The sequence below is a fragment of the Chiroxiphia lanceolata genome, chromosome 2 (assembly GCF_009829145.1).
Source record: "Chiroxiphia lanceolata isolate bChiLan1 chromosome 2, bChiLan1.pri, whole genome shotgun sequence".
NCBI classification, from domain to species: domain Eukaryota; kingdom Metazoa; phylum Chordata; class Aves; order Passeriformes; family Pipridae; genus Chiroxiphia; species Chiroxiphia lanceolata.
Window position 1 is genome coordinate 50,562,938 of NC_045638.1, and position 17,789 is coordinate 50,580,726.

A 17,789-nucleotide genomic window follows, 5' to 3' on the forward strand; every position below is an offset into this window, starting at 1 on the left:
CTTGCTCAAGCAAGACCACCTACAGCTGTTTGCCCAGGACCATGTCCAGACAGCTTTTCCAAAGGGGGAGACTCCACAAGCACTGTGGGAAACCTGTTCCAGTGCTCAGTCTTCCTCACATTAAAAATGGTGTTTCCTGATGTTTCAGTTTGTGTCCATTGCCCCTTACCTTCACCCCCGCACAGTGATTCAGCTTTAACAGCAAAGAAAGACTGTCCCTGCATCTCTACTTTGGCAATAATTATATAAAATAGCAACAAAGGATTCAAAGCCCTTTATAAAAAGAAGGACTTGAAAACCAAAGCTCCCACTTCCAATTTCATGAGTTTCATGTCCTTCCTCTGTCCACATAATGAACTGAACCAATTGTTGTCCATATGCTCAGTGGAGCATAGGCATCTGTCAACTGCAGCTGGCTTTATCTTCATTTCACACAGGTATCTAAGGACTTTCTAGACATATAGGGGCTTACAGTCCACTTAGGTACCACAACTGGTAGGCTTAATGTAGCCCTACATGTTCGCATTGGCCTGTAAATGAATCAAGTAATGCAGCAATAGAAGACAGATATTCCTTGGCAGACGGCAAAAGCTGCCCTATAAAATAAATTGTTAACAGTATCTAGAAAATACATCATGTCTTAAACACTTATCTTACTTTATTGGAATGTAACAAAGATTAGAAGACACGAAGACAACTAGCAATTATTTTAATAATTTTGTTTATTGCTTACTGAGTCACTTTAGTCATCACGAATGAGACTGAATGACCAGTTTGGCAAGTCTCTCTGAAGAATGGTACTTAACATTTAACAGAAGCATTATTAGTTTGCCCTTTAATACCCCCTGTTCTTCAAACCCGACAGAAGTTCAGCATTCAGCCTTCTCTGCACTCAATCTAAATCCCATTAAAGTCAATGCAAGTCTCTCCCATTTTAATGGGATTTAAATCAAGCCTTTAATCCTCAGTGTCTCTCTCCTCTGTGTCACCCACAGACAGAAAATTATGAATGTGGGTTCCTGATGTAGATACTGCTGCAATGGGAGGTGAATTGTAGAAATCAGTGCAACTTACTGTAAAAAAAAATATCTTTGTGTCTCTTTCTTATTGATGAGAGCAGAAAATATTGTATAATTTAAGAAAAGTTAAAGCAAATATTTAAGCTGTAGAATCTTGAAGCCCTTCACTCCACCAAGTCTACACCTCTGAAGGGATTCGCCTGCATTAACGAACTTGCCTAAATATTGGAAGCTAATCCTTCAAGTTCCCTTACAGGACAAAAAAGAGTCACCTCCAGAGGGCAATTCATCTGATCTGTCTTAGGTGTATGTTTTAAGCTGAGATGAACAACTTTCTTCTGATGCTTATTTCTTGCCACTGATCATACTGGGAAGGTTGAATGGATAACTCAGATATCTGATTTTTAGCTCTCTACAGTTAAGGCAGATGTATTTCACCCCTCATAGGATTTTTTTTTTAAACTGTAAGAAGTACCCTTTAAACCTGGAAAGTAGAGTTAGCTCACCTCTACTGTGATGGTGTTCAGTTCCATTTCTAAGGCTAGATGCAAGGAGCATAAGATGCTGGTTTTGAAAAACAATTTTTTCTTTAAAGTAGAATACATATTTTATCTAGAAACAACTGGTTTTATACACATATTTTGAATTACAGAGACATCATCACATCTCTTGTTAGGTTATTGCTATAATTAGTCATCCTTACTACTAACCATATTATTCCAGCTCTGGTAGAACTTCATAATTTCTCTAATAGTTTGCAGTCCATATGTTCAAGACTTGCATTTGCCCTTTTAATCACAACAGTATGTTAGGACCACATAGATAATTTGGTGTTCACTGAAACTCTTTAAAGCTTTTAGCCATGTTGCTTTTCAAGGCACATATCCTTGAAAAGTAATATATTCACTTTTCCTGCCATGAGTGTCTCATAATTAGCCGTACTATAAACCTGTTTCCCTCCACTGAAGAGATTCTGTCAATTTGCTCTTCTAGCAAAGCTATTTTAGCAAAACAAGATACTAAAGGAGTTTTTCCACCAGTGCATCTACCACGCCTACTTTAATCATTCTCGCTAAGTCAAGATTAGAGCTGCATATTGTGTAGACAGATATACGAGTTTAGGGGGTGTGATGGTTTTTCCCCAGCTCAGCTGAGACATCATACTGACAGAAAAACTTTCCATCATAGATCATATCCATACCTAAAAGCTTGCTTACAAAGCCTAAGGACAAAAAAAAGCAATCAAACAAAAAGAAAACTTAATGTACACATAGCTTCCAGTAAGAAGTATTTTTGGGGATACAACTTGGCAGGCTCCACTAACAAACACATTTACTCTCCTGTTACACATTTACACCAGTATTAGAAATATTGCCTTGTTTTCAAGCATTTTGTTTTTATAGAAGTTTCACCCCAAAATTCTGTTCCTTGATGCTATCACAGTGATGGGAAAAAAACTGTATAAGACCTGCTTAAGTCTACCCTGCAAGACGAGCTGTATGAATGATCTTTCCTCCTCACTATTTAACTGTGTTATTGCCAAAAATTATTGCAATAAAAAAATTACTATTATGAAAGCTCAGTTGTGGACTATATGATGAGGTTGCTTTTTTATATGTAATGCAATTATTTGTACATGATGCAACCATGAACTCTCTTGTTCTTTCTCTGCCTCATATTTGAGAAAAAAAAAAACACCACAAAATATTAGTTACAATCGAATAAAGACAGGTCAGGTTTTTTGTGGATTTTCTGAAAGTATAAAAAATGCATGACTAGGACTAAATTGCCACTTGTAAACTAAACACTGGAAAATTCATAAACCTTTGTCATATCGAAAATGTATACTCTGAGCAAGAATATTCTTCAAGCCACTAAGTTTTACATATAGCACATATATTAATGGGTATGGTTTGAGCTGAGGAAAGAGTTGTGGTGACATAGAAATCTAAAGATATTGAAAAAGCGAACAACTTGGTATGAAATGGTCTTTTATATAACTCAGAAAGAGCTGCATGTGGTTGAATGGCTCTAGGACCCTTCTAGTAAAATCATGATCAATCAAGCTACCCTTGGAAAAAAAAAAAAACAACCAAAAAAAAAAAAGTAGATAGAGTGAAGTAAAGAAAATTCAGAATCAGGAGTCATTTTTTAGTTCATGGGACTACCGGAGTGCTTACAGCTCACAGCTACACAACCGGCAGATGTAACCACAGTACTAGCTGTGTGCCTTGTCATTACAATGCTTCCTTTTGTCTGATGGCTGCAAATGTTTGACAGACATTAGAAAGTCGTCCAAGGAAATACTTCCTTTCCATGTACAAGATCCTTGTCGTGGGTTTTTAACACTGAGCATTCTCAGTAATTCAGCTATCATTAGCAAAAGAATAGTTTCTTACAGCTTGCCTCTGCCCTTAAGGGTCTTTTATAAAGAGGACAGAAGCTCTTTGTTATCACTCCTTCACACATTATTAACAGAGATTTAACAGAAAGAAGCAGGGCTTGTTACATGCCTGCTGCAATTTGTCTTTTATTCGGTTCATTCAGATCTTCATCATGTTCACCAGAAGATGGATGAATCCAGATCCAGGGTGACTCTTTCAATATTAGACAGAAAATTATTTCAAAAAGGCAGACAGAATAATCTCGCCCTGAAAAGAACCAAATCAGCGTACGAGACAGTAACTATTCCTGCATGCCAAACAATATTTTTGTACAACGAACTGCTGTTCAACAAAGGAAAGTAAACCTCAGTAATATGCAGATATATTACCTGATAACTTGATATGATCATCTTTTTGTCTAGTGGATATTTTTACTTTTTGTCTCTGCTGCCTAACTCTTTCCAAGCTACCTATGCACATTGTACATCCGTTGCTGAGCCCCGATTGTCCGGCATAAAGCAGTAATTTGCTCTGATTTCTTCTAGTCCTATCACATTTGGGTCTGTAAACTGATAGCTGTGATGGGGTTTTCAGCTGGTGTAAAATGGGATCGCTGTACTGCTGACAGCAGTCAGGCTGACTCAACACTAGCTGAGCCTCAGCTTCCTCAGTTCAGCCTTTGGCAGGGTCCAGGCCCCCACAGTGACTTGCCACTTTTTACAGTTCTAGCAATATTTTGATGAATTTGGGACCATGCCCAGTATGAATCATAGGCAACTATCCAGCACTGATGCTCAGGGCAGGAAGTTGTAGATCTTTCCATCATGGCCCAATGAGTCACTTAGCTTTCAGTGAAAATTTCTGTTACCTCAGAATTTCACAAAGGGATGAAGAAAACAAAAAGACACAAATATAAAAAGGGAGTTCACAACATGGAAGCCAGTGTTACACGTCATGCCTATATGCTAAAAATCTCTGTGACTTCTTGACAGTCAAGAGCTCTCAGCCTATGAAATTTTGAGAGTATCTGAATGCTGAAGCTTAAAGATAAGATTGCTTAAGTGCAGCTTATCCAGAAAATGGTATTATCTAACCTATATTTTTCTTAGAGCACTGTTTATGTGTTCCATTTTATTTGGCAACAAAATTAATTCCTGAAAAGTGCCACTCACTTCTAGCATCTGTTCCCACTCCCTGTTGAGGTTCTCTGCTTTACAGTATGCTCTTGAAGGGTCACAGGGATGTGCCAGGTCTTTTCAATGATCTAGGGTTAAAAAAAATAAGCAACAAACAAAACAACAACAACAACAAGAAGATAATATCTATTGTGACTTTTTAAAAAATTGAAATGAGGGAGTAAGCAGCTGTGGGTGGACAGGAACCTTCCAAGACAATTTTAGCATTGAAAAAAGAAAACCGTAATGCATAACTATGATTAAAAAATAAATAAAAGCATATAGATATAAAGGAAGCCTTTAAATCTTCCATATCAAGAACAGTGCAGTGCAGGTCTACTGGTTTAGTTCACAGGAAACAACTGGAGGATGCTCTCTCCCTACAGGTTAAATTCTTCCAGCTATTGGATGGGTTTGAGCAACCTCCTCAATTCAAGTTGTTGAACAGTCTCAGACCGAGCACAAATTTGGTCAGGTGTGTGCAGTGCAAGATGTTTGTAACCAGCCTGGCAAAGAGAGCCAACAGTGCTGCAGTGAAGCGTGTGGATGTAATTAAGTCATTCAAGGTAAAGTAAGCAAAGGGAACCATCCTAAGTGACTGAGCAGTGAAACAGCAGGTGGAATTCAACGCAGATAAATGTAAAGTCATGGGGGAAAACATTTGGAAAAAGAGACCTAGTATCGCATGCAAAAAGGTGATTACATATAAAATGAGCAGAGGTATTCTGCAGCAAGATCTTGGGCTTAGGCTAGACAGTGCTGTGAAAGCACCAACTCCAAGCAGAACATTAGGAAACATTAGGGAAGGATAACCAAAAGGACAGGAAAATGTTTATGTCATTGTTTAAATCCATCATTCATTCACAACTTGAATAAATATTGTTTACAGCCTTGATGCCTTCATTGTAGAAAGAATTTAGGAACTGGCAATGTTTTGATACACTTTTTCCCTTCCCTTCATGTCGAGACACTCCTAGGGCAGAGTACTGTGCTAGACAGACACTTTGTCTGAACCATTCCTATGACCATACAGGTATGTGAAGATTATTTTGTGACTGAGAGCTACAGCTTAAAGTTCTGAAAAGTGAGTGTTGGCAGCCAATTCCAGCTGAAAAATGTTCTTGTATACTCACCACCATACTTCCATGTGAGGACAGGGGCATGAAGACTTGATTACAAAAAGAGCATTCAAAACACTATACATATGAAATCACCTCAAGTATAAACAGCAACCAGTGTGAACAACTTGCTATGCAGCCTATACAGGTAGCAAGTTGAATGCTTACGCAGATGGAAGTAATGCTATAGAATGCACTAATTGCTCGGTACTGTGATCAGGGTCAAAATATGGCTCAAGTATATCTGCAATGTCTGTGACCAAGCTATGGCAGGTACAGACACATACTACAATCATCCAAAGCAGAGCTCTAACTGGGTTATAAAATAGCCTAAGGCTGCTGCACAGACAGGGCTTTTGATGCTGTTCTCCCATGTCCAGTTCAAGCCCACCCCACCTTTCTCACAGCTGCATACAATGCCAGTTGGGCACCACCAATGCTGGAAAGCTCACAAGCAAATTTGTTTGAATGCTCAGCTATTAACGGTTGCAAATCCCAGGAGAAGCTGATTATTCCCTCTTTGTATCAGCAACATTCCAACTATGTGGGAAAGTGCAATTAATTAAAATGATATATTTCTGCTGCTGAAAACAAAATGTCATATTCAGAACTCTGAAAATACCACAGACTCTGGTAACATCAACAGTACCCTGTTGTTGTTGATAGTTGTAAGTAACACGCACCCCATTCACGTGACTGTTCAAACACTCTTCCTCACTCTGTTTCCCCTTCACTCAACTGCTAAAATGACAAAAGGAGGCCGGCTGAATGCTACAGGCTTTTTACAGAGTATAAAACTAGTGCCTTCCCATGGTTTTAGGAAAACAATAGTGCAGACACAATCAGCTGCTTCAGAACAGCTGAGCAATATGGAGATACAAGTTGGATTGAGAGAGATCAGCATCAACTCACATCCGCACTGTGCCTATGCTGCTTGCTGACCATGAAAACAAATGGAACTGAAGAGCTAGATACTGCTGACAACCTCTTCCTCAAAGGCTTTAATTGGATTAGGGCTCACAAGCAGTTTGAGTAGTTGGTCACCCCTCTGTACTGGTATTTTGAATGTCAGCTGGGAAAAACAGGGAAACAGGTTTGAAGTTTAGCAGGACTGATCAAAGCAGTGGTTAGTTCTGGTATAAGAAGGTCTAACTGATGTTCAGGAGCAGGGTGAACAGTTTTTCTAAAATGAGATGTGTGTACAGTACTTGTTTCAGAAAGAAGAAGTATACACAACATAATCACTGTGAAATATCCCTAGGTATAATTTAAAAATATGGCCCACTGTTAATGAAAAAAAAGCAACATTCATATAGATGTCAAAAATGAAACATCTACATAATCATAAAGATAAGGACAATTACCTCTGTAATGTCATTCACTATATAGGGATCTTAGGAAATCTGAGACCCTGAATAATAAGCATGTAGCAAATAAGAAAGCTGCAGCACTGCTTCAACCCTGTACTGATGTTTAACCCAGGATTGCATAGCGAAGGGAGAGGAAGCCACCTGAAGCATAAGAAGCTGGCAGTAGCGCCAGAAAAAAAAGACCCAAATCCCATGGATATCTTCAGCATCAAAGAGTCTATGCAGTGCAACCATCTTCTTTTTGTGTTTTCAAGTAAAATTAGAGCCATGTGCCTGATCAGTCTGATCACTTTAAATCAGCTCCCACCAGAAGAAATTTCAGGAGTTCAGGTTCCCACAGGTCTAGATCAGAAAAATTCTGAGGATGTGTAGGATCCTGCCTTTGCAGCTCCCAGGGAACCCTGCATTGCAAGTCTAATAGAATTAGAGGTTTTCAAGGGCTGTCAGCTATCTGTTGCAGATATCCTTAATTTCTCTTTTGAATCTTGTTATCAAAACTCAGTCTGAATCCAGCTGAATACATCTCAAATCCCAGAGTGAACATTCTAATTTGACACCGAGAGTGCCTTGCTGCACTTAAGCATAATCCCAAACTATACCTGTTCTCAAAATGCTTTAAGCAAAATTGCAGAAATGCATTGCTGTTGCAGAGAAGGTGGTACACATAAAACCTCAGACATGCTCTCCTGGTGCTTTTCTCTCTTCAACATGATAGGATTTAGAGAAACCCTCCCATAAATTACGTGATTTGCCTACGTACCTGAATCTATGTGAAATAAATCCAGAACATATGACCTGAACAAAAGGCTGTTCACAGTGAACAATATCTAGCAGAAAGTCTATTTAAATGTCTCAGTGAAGTCAACTGGGTAATTATATAGTATTCATATACAATATGTAGCAGGGAAGGAAAAATTCTTTCTACAGAAGAGATTCTCTGCTGCATTTCTTCTAAAAGTAGAAGGAGGTCATCCTACCAGGCAGTGTTCAAGTTTGAACTCAGAAGGGAAAGCAGGAAAAAGAGGGAAAATCAACAGCAATGACCTCTCTCTTATACTTTAGGAAATACTTGTTTGGAGGAGTTGCATGTGAACATATAGATTTAATGGTTTTGGTTTCTTATCAGGCTGGACCAAACTCAAACCAATGACCTTAAGGTTAAAAGCCCTACATGTCTTTTCCATGTTTCCAAACAATCCAACCCTTCCTACTCATAAAATATCTTATTCGGAAGTCCACACCACTGAATTACATATGGCTTGTAAAAACAATTAAGTCTAGACAAGGATGTTGAAAGGTTATGCAGGGAGAAAATTAGAAGGGCCAAAGCCCAATTAGAACTTAATCTGGCTGCTGCCATGAAAGACAATTAAAAATGTTTCTATAAATATATGAGCAACCAAAGGAGGGCTAAGGAAAATCTTTAGCCTTTACTGGATGGAGATTCTGGCTGGCTAGTCAAACTCAGAAAGCTGAGGTGAATGGTGTCAAATTCATTTGGTGGCCGGTCACAAGTGTTGTTCCTCAGGGTTCAGTCTTGGGACCAGTCATGTTTAATACGTTTATTAATGACCTGAATGAGGGGATTGAGCGCACACTCACTGAGTTCACAGAAGACACCAAGTTGGGTGAGAGTGTTGATCTGCTGGAGGGTAGGAAGGCTCTACTGAGGGATCTGGACATGCTGGATCAATGGGCTGAGGCCAGCTGTATAAGGTTCACCAAGGCCAAGTACCAGCACCTGCACTCAGGTCACAACAACCTGTAAAGCTGCCTGGTAGAAAAGGACTTGGGAATGCTAGTCCACAGCTGGCTGATCATGAGCTGGCAATGTGCCCAGGTGACCAAGGTGGCCAATGGCATCCTGGTTTGTATCAGAAATAGTGTGGCCAGCAGGGCCAGAGCAGTGCATTTTGGCTGACCCAGGTGCCTACAGGTATGTCTGAGATATGTGTGAGCAGAGAATTGCTTTGCCGAGAAGAAGTGTGTTTGCATCTGTGTGCATGTGTGTGTACATGTATGAGCAGAACTAGGCCAAAACCCATTCTAGGAAGGTGTAGTGGGCATGACTGGCAAGGTTTGGGTGAGAGAAAGCTACAGAAGTGACTTGTCTGGGAGAAGGCCATGAACTATCCTGTACAATCACAGCCCATTCCAGCCAGCTGAGCAACCAAACCAAGCTGTGCCAAAACCTCAGCTGGTCAGAGGAGCACACAATGCTTCTGCTTAGACCTAAGTAGGAAAAGACAATAGCCAGAGAAAGAAGAAGCCAGACAAAGAAGACAGACCATTTTATTATGCCAATTAGCTTGACAACTCTACTAGATAAATGATGAAAAATTCTTCTTTGCATTTCATTCTGCATACTTGAATTCATCCTACATAATGCTGCTTGTTAGGGCATATTCTGCATCTGAAAATTTCAAGTTTTCAGTTTAATGAAATTTTTGTTTTACTAATTCAGTTCCTATGTTTGGCTGTAAACACTGCATATATTAATATTGAATATAGTTAAAATCAAAATGCTGTTTAATTACCTAACATGTTACTTTATTACAAAGAAAGGTCATTCAATATATAGGAAAATGAATGTGTAATTACTATGATGTTACAAAGATGAACGAATTGAGGGAATGACAATAATATTATGGGGAAACATTCCAAAAGACACTAGTTGAAAGAGCTTTATGTTATTTACTTTATTAGGAGCCCTTCCAAAAGACTCAAGTAAAAAGAACTCATGCCATTAATATATTTGTGAGTCATTCCAAAAAAAAAAAAAAAAGTAGTAGAAAGAACTTCTTGTAGGTTGATTTATTTGTTGATTTAAGCAGAAAACTTAACCCTTTTGGTATTAGATGCTGGATTTTGACAGCAATTCACTCTACTAATGACTCTTGTAAAGGGAGTTGGGCTTTCCTGGACTAATATTCATTAAATGTTGAAGTTAACCACTTGAAATCAGGTGAGTTTTTTTCTGTCTTCTCCATACAAACATTTATTTTCCTGATTCTTCACAATTCAGCCCTTCTCTATTCTCTCTGTTTCATATTTATCACTGACGTGTGTTGCTGCTATTATTTTTTCATTTGAAGTGTTCTTTTTCTGCCAGAACAGATCACACTCCTGCAGACAAGTTCTCAAAATTTTTAATTTGTTGGCCAGTATTTCTGCACTGATAGTAGTGTGAGATGCTCACTTGTTTTCTTCCAAAAATGTCTCTGCATGAGTTTCTCACACAGGATGTTCTAATACTAGGAAATTTTCCTCAATCTATTACATGATGAGGGAGATAGCTTGCATGCTTGTTATGCTGGATAATACTGTCTCATAGTTCTGCTTTATTTCCACATCTTTTCACACCCATATTTCAGTTTTTTTCTCAGATAATTTTGGGCCAGGCCCCGTGTTTTCTGTGCTTTTAAAAGAGCACTGAATATAGAGGTGTCCTGGCCATTGCAGAATTCCAAATAGTGTCCTATCTTTACTATCACATTGCTGTATCCCATGTTTCACACTCCACTCTTAGTCCTTTGATCTTCCAGACCACATATATATATTCCATTGTGGGGTGGTGTCAGAAGGACTGGAACCTAAACAGTTTCCTTGTGAAAAAAAATGTGCAAGCATGAACTGGAAAACAGCAAATGACAGAGTTTTGTTCCTATATAAAATATAAAAATAAATCCTGGCAGATCTAGATTCTTCAGCCTGCAGGCTTCATTGCCTCGTGTGCCCTTCCTGGTTCTCATGCTATAGACCAAAACAACATGCCTTAACCTTGGCACCATGCTACAAAACATTCTTGTGTTAGATTGTAAGGCACTTGTCTTGTTTGTGTCCATTGCTGAACTGAACGGTGCTAAACAGCATTTAAAAAAGTGGCAGCTGGAGCCAAGAGGAGATCAACACTCATGGTTTCACCACTTCAAATTCTGAAAACATAATCTGGGGCCAAAGAAAGAAGCTGGAATTTGAGGGACGTTTCAGTATTTCCAAAGTATGCACAACAACTTGGGTGGAGAATTAGCTATGCAACATGCCTGTGATCCCATGTGCTAAGGACAAGCCCTATACAGAGATACCAGAGTCCAAGAGATAGGTCTGTGTCTCAGCCTCTCCAGACTACCCAGACCCCAGCTGTGCAACATCCCACAGGATTAGCCTCCAGATGGTGGTAACCATGGTGATGAGGGCCCTAGGAATAAGTGGACAGGCACATGGTCATGACATTTATGAATCTCCTCACTGACCATCAATGCTCTGTAGAATCCGGGTGTGATGCCTCTACCAATTCACACAGTTGTAGGTCATAGCACTGGGAAATCTGGGAGTAAGTGTCCCTTTAGTGTCTTATATGCACAGTGTGAAGATGCATTTACTGCTTGGAAAGGCCAAGAGCAAAGCAATGAATGGACATCGATAGTCAGCAGAAGGCCTTATCTTCCTTATCTTCCTCTGAATTACCTGGCAGGGAACTTTCTCTTTCCAAACTGGTTTGAGGTGGACAGCCCCCGCCAGGGCCACTTCTTGTCCATGACAGAAAGGCTCTGATGATGATGTATTATTGCTGCATGGCAGGAATGAACTCCCCACAAAGAACTTCATGTGTTCCCATTCCTACCTTAAAGTTTTGGAGGTACTTTGAGCATCCCAAGTCCAAAATATAATGGTCCAATCAGAGGGACCCCCCTCACCAAAAATTACCGCTCAATAACAAAGTCTGCCCTCCTGAGAAAGTGAATTAAAGGGTAATGCCCCAGTCAAAACAGCCTTGTCTGATAGTATCAGAGATGGGACCATCTTGCCAAGGTCTACTCATCCTCTGCTAGACATTTTTATTCCAACACGTGGGGTGTGAACAAACCTAAAATATTCTTCCCAGTCAAAAGCATAACACTGCCACTAACAACATGAGTAGCCATACCAATAGACAAATTATGTAGCAGGTCCAAATAAGAGGTTAAGCATCTGTCTCTGTCATACAGAGAACTGGAGATACTTAAAACTCAAGGGGACAAGATCCTGAAGAACCTAATCTCAGCTGACACTGCTTCAACCAGAGTTGTATCAAAGGACATCAAGAGGTCTCTTCCAACTTAAATTACTCTTTGATTCAGTGATTCTAACACATATTTATGCTACAGTATCATCACACTCAACTGTAAGAAAAAAATAATCACCTAAATTAGAAGACCCATGTACAGTCCAAATGAAACCATTGCTAGCAACTGAGATAGTACAGTGTAAAGCTTGAAAGTTCTTTAGAGGCTTAACATACTGTCTTTCTCTCTGACTTCATTACATACATGAAAAATAGAATATATTTAACAAATATCATGGAGCAATTTTCAAATTACTTTTTATGTATAGCATTTTTCACTCATGGTAAATCACCCACTATACAAGATACATTCTGAAAAACAATATATGTAGCATGAGATTAAAATTTTTTATGATAGTCTAAATCTTGGACTAATTTTCAAAGGAGAATGCACATATCTGTAAACTTAAACATAAAATTCTGTTTTGTCTTTTGAGGCCAAATAGTGATATCTTAAGTGCAACCGCATGTGTCCAAACACAAGAAACCATATCAAAAAACCAGCTTTCTGGCAACCAAAACAGAGCAAAATGCTGACTCACATTGTCATCACAATCTCTGACTCTGTTCTTTCTCCATCAAAGTTGGATGTTGAGATGCACATATTTGGTGTGCATATACTATGAAGACCTAATAGAAGCTCATACTGTGCCTTAAGAACCACTAAGGAATGTGGAATTTACCACAGTTGTATAAATATACAATCAGAGAAAGAATCAGGACCACAGAAGTCAGAAAATGCATACACAAGACAGATACAGAACAAAGGAAGAACATGAGCACAGTAAACAAAGTGGTAGTAGCAAATATCAGCTCTTTTAGCATTGCTATTATTGGCTTCATTTGTTGCTTAAATGTTTTCAGTGGAGTTCTGACAGGAATTAGGTAGGTGGAAAAACAAAAGGATAGGAGTAAATCTGTGAGAGTAAATTTGTATGGACAACAGGCTACATGGAGTTAAGACAGCAGAAATAAGCTTTTGAAGTCATCACTGTTTTAATGCTTTCAGCTTCCACAGTTTCTGCAGTGGCTCTGTCAGCTTTACTCCTTGGTTGGCTCAGGTCTGCTGCTTCTCTTGTAGGTTTTAAAACCTGTATGGCAAGGGAAGTAAGACATCTGAGCTCTGTCCAATTTACTGTCTAGATGGGCAGTGATGTACTCCCAGATGTCCACATGACATGGACAGTAACTTCTGCTCAGCCTTTGTTCCTAGCTTTCACTTCAATGCAAACTAGGAAAGGTGTGCAAACTTCATCATCTCAGCCCTAGATGCACTTCTAACCCTGGTTATTTAGACATAGCCTTAGTGATTCCTAGTTCATATTTCTTAGTTCAGAAAATTATACAACATTACAAGAATCTTTAAGCACTGATTGCCTATGCAGAGTGTGAACAGCAAGGCTATGTACTAGCTAAGGATAACACTTTTTAAGAATAACAAAAGCAATTAGGAGAGGGTGGCCCCACCAGTCCTCTAAGGGGAAATTGTGGACCCAGATGGAATTTTGGACAGAAAAAGGGTCATTTTTGCACTCCCGCTTATATAAAAAAAGACCATACAGGTCATTTAAGGACTGAAAAACCTAAGAGAACCAGAAGTGCTTTATATTGGCTCAGCTGAACAGAGATATTGAGCAAACTTTTGAGATGTGTTGTATATGCCAGAAGAACAAGCCAAGTCAAGCAAAAGAGCCCCTATTGGTGGCATAGGAAAAATTGTTCCCTTGGAGCAACACAGGCTTAGACTTGTTTAGATTGGCCAAGAAAATAAATGCACTTTTTTTCTGGACTAAGTTTACTAAGAAGCAGTATTTTGTGAAGTTTGGGTGTAGACAAGTTACAGCTAGTGTGCCTTTAGTCATAATCCAAGTGACTTTGAAAAAGTTTACTATAATTAAATTACAGGGTATAACAACTAAATACAGGTCGCCACCTGTAGGTATTTGTATTAGTAGACGGGGAGAATTATAATGCATTTACTGATGATAGAAGTCGATGTCAGAGTTTTGTGGAAGTATAAATACAGCTATATGCAATATGATCTGATGGTCATGGAGTTATCAGCAATCCCTTGACTAGAAGCACTGTATATGCACATGATGGAAATTAATGATCAGAACACAACGGAGATGGAGGAAGCATAAAGTCCAATCAAAAGTGCATCATGTCATGCACCCTAATCATATGACAATTGAGCAAATTTCCCCAATTCCTCACCTTTTCCTATTTATACTGTGGCTAGACCCAGTCTGACTATGATACTATTGTTCACATGCTTATGAGATTGCCATCAATAGAAAATGCTATCTTCAGTTTCAGGAGAGCAGGTAATAGTCATTTAGTTTGATTTTTTTTTTTCTTTTCTAGTCATGATTAGGCAACTGTTACAATAGATAAGACAGCTAAGCCCCAGGTCCTTAATACTATCATATTCAACTACTTACAATTTCCTATTAGAAACAGTTATGATATTTCAAGAGGGACCTGTCACACCACAGACCAGTCAAAACCACCTTGGAAGCAAGCCCAATACATGTAGCTTAAGGACTAATATATTAAGTGTTTTGGTCAGGATACTGAGCAAAGAAGATCATGCTCTGAGTGCATGGAAGTTCTCTTAGATTATCCTGCTTTCCTGGCAGACAGGGGAAAGTAGGGAAGTTGGAGTAGTGTACAAAGGAACATGCTGAGATATGTTTTGTGTTCATTTCATGTTGTATATCTATCTAAAAGTTCATATTAAACCTAAAAATATTATGGAGTTCAAGAAGCGTTGGGACAATACTCTCAGGCACATGGTGTGACTCTTGGGGATGATCCTGGGCAGAGCTAAGAGTTGGACTCGATTCTTGTGGTTCCCTTCCAACTCAGCATATTCTGTGATTCTGTGAAAAATATTATGTAATTGCAACTCTAGTAAAAGGCCTCCTAATCGTCCATCCTAAACTGGGAGATATAATAGATCCATGGACTTGACACCTGGATGCTCCAGCAGTGAGTGAGATATAACCTAAAGTAAGAAGCAAGTAACCAGAGCTCTGAAGTTCTTGGACTCAAGCTAGGAGCTGTGTACTTCAGGGAAGAAGCTGTACATTTTTTCTGTTTCTTTGATTCCTATCCTTCCCATCCTCCTTCCCTCCTTTCTGCAAAGCACTGTTTAATCTATACATTTGTTTGGTTCATCACAAATATCTGTAAAACTTTTTCCAGACAAACCAGGTTTATTTTCCCAGGTTTCTAAGTGAATATTCAAATCTGTTTTAGTAAAGAGATTTCTGGGGCTTTTTGTGCTGCCAATAAGGCCTAAGAAAAAGAATACTAAGTTTTAACTGGGAAAATAAGCTGTGGGGTATGAAACCTTGCCTTTAAGGAGTTCATCTTGGAAACTGTGTCACTGATCAAAAATGATCATGCTCCATTATCACAAACCCTGAGGTTACCTCTAAACTGCTCAACAAAGCATGCCACTTTGGCTGGCACCAGCATGTTTACCTCAAACTGGCTTAGGACTAATCTCCTAGAAACATGTCTTGGTGGTGGCTAGTTGAAGCAATCCAAAACAAAGACAGGGAACGAACTAGGAACTGAGGGATATAGATCATCTTGGGTACAGTGCCTGAGTTTCTTTCCCAGCTCCCTTCTCTTCAGCACTGATGACCAAGCCCTACCTTCACCTTTCAATATCAACCATGGAACTGCAATGGCACCGATATACAACTAATGAGTGCTTATACCTTTTTGGAGGAGGCTCAGGAACACCTGGGTAGTAGGTGTCACCACCTGCCAGGGGATTGGACAAGGTTTGAGTCATATGGGTTAATTTTGTGCTGCAGGACAGAAAAGTAGAGAGGAGAGGGAGCACAGCCAAGAAGGTGTTAACCAGAAACCAAAGCAAATCCAGCAACACCAGACGCAAGAGAGACAAGAGTCTGTCCAAGCAATATGGAAAGGTTAATTTTGAGCTCTTTCCACTTTTAGGCATCCATGACAATTGCAAAGAGGTGCAGTAATGTAGCTCAAGAAAGCAGATGAAGTCACTCCAACTAGGACAGAATAGAAGAGGTAACTCTGCTAACTGTTTTGGATTGCTCCTCAGAAAGCTTTGGTTATTCCAAGGTATTACCTGTACAGAGATCCTAGTACATGGCTTTTAACCAGCTATGTGTCAGACGGTTTGCACCACAGTTTACTCCTCTGCATGCAGTGTGCTGCATCATTCACAGGGCATATAACAAAGTCCCAGGGAATCTCCTACAAGTAGTTCTCCGGAAGCTGACACCAACACAGAAGTTCCAGAGTCTAGCTGTTAGCAGGGATAGTGCTGACAGGTCTTTGGAAGGGCTTTATGATTAGGGATTTCAAGATTGTCAGCCACCCTGCCCAGAGGTGGTTTGGAACAGTCCTATTGCATGTTTTTCCAGGTTGCCTTTTGATGGATGGCTTGTTTATCCAAGTAATCTCTTTTTAAGAGTAACTGTTCTGCCAAGGCAAGGAAGTGACTGAATTGTCACCTCAAAGCCTGATAGTCATGCTCTTTTGGTTTAATATAGATTTTTAAAATGCTCCAGGCACTACAGAGCATCCAAAGGACTTCTAGCCTGTGACAGAGCACGTTTTTGGACCAAAAGCTTCCAAAGGTATTTTGTTACATGAACAGTCAGCTGTAAATTTGTATCCTGTTGTATTTTCTTTTGGAACATAACATAACAGGAACATAACCATTTAAAAAATAAAACCCAGACCACTCTAATGTGTTGGTCACACTTCTTACAGATGTTATTAATTGCCCTCTGTGACAGAAAAATAATTTTTCTCATGCCTCTTACAAACACAATCTAGAGATGTTTTTAAATAATGTTTTCATCACGTCTTCAGGCACTACCTTTCTACAAACATTTTGGCAAGTACAACATGTACTGTCATGTCACAGAATACCATCTGACTAGCAGTAAAAATAAATTGATGTACAGAGTGTGTCTGTCCTGTAGAATTGCTTCAGGCACTCCATAGCTTAATATAAACATTCTAAAATGTATAAACATGTACTCATTATAACATACCACCTAAAATTCAAATAATTGAGAATGAAGTGAGCATGAAAAAAAAAGGTTTTATGAGCTAAATAAACCACAAATCACTGTTTTTTAGTATTAACATAGTCATGTTTATCTAACTGGTGCTAGATCAATTACTTTAAATCAAGGCCTAGGTCTGGCAACTGTAGGTAGGTTGAAAAAGTTTTCTTAATAAATAATTCCACTGCCCTCAACTAAAACACTCTACCATATGCCTGCTAATGGAAGAATTTGGCTTCTACAAGTCAGATCAAAACCTATCATAATCGTCAATCTTTTTTTCTGAAAAGGTTCTGTTAAATTATATCATAGCTCTCCAGATACCACTGACACTAGTAATTAAATGGGAACTTGGATGTGCAGTTCATTTGCAAGCATACTTTCAGGCATCTACAGTCTGGTACTAAATCCCACTCCTAAATGGTTTAAGTCACAAAAACTTGAGAATTTAGGACTCTGTTGAATAGCTTAACTACAACAGGACATCACACTGAGCATCCTGCTTTCTATTAGGGAAGCACACAGACCTCCCACAAGTGCTGTA

The 17,789-nt window shown here is 39.1% G+C and overlaps 1 protein-coding gene across 2 annotated transcripts in view; it reads right to left on the reverse strand.

The window, feature by feature from the left end:
* SLAIN1 (SLAIN motif family member 1) overlaps window positions 1-17,789 on the reverse strand; it is a 95,361-nt gene that overhangs the window by 3,486 nt on the left and 74,086 nt on the right. The window contains exon 6 of one of the 2 annotated variants that reach the window (XM_032680794.1): window positions 4,576-4,667. The exons of the other annotated variant lie outside the window; for it this stretch is intronic. Coding sequence (XP_032536685.1) covers window positions 4,637-4,667 — 31 coding nt within the window. The 3' untranslated portion in view covers window positions 4,576-4,636. Of the gene's footprint in view, window positions 1-4,575; window positions 4,668-17,789 lie in introns of those variants that run through there. 2 annotated transcript variants of the gene reach the window in all.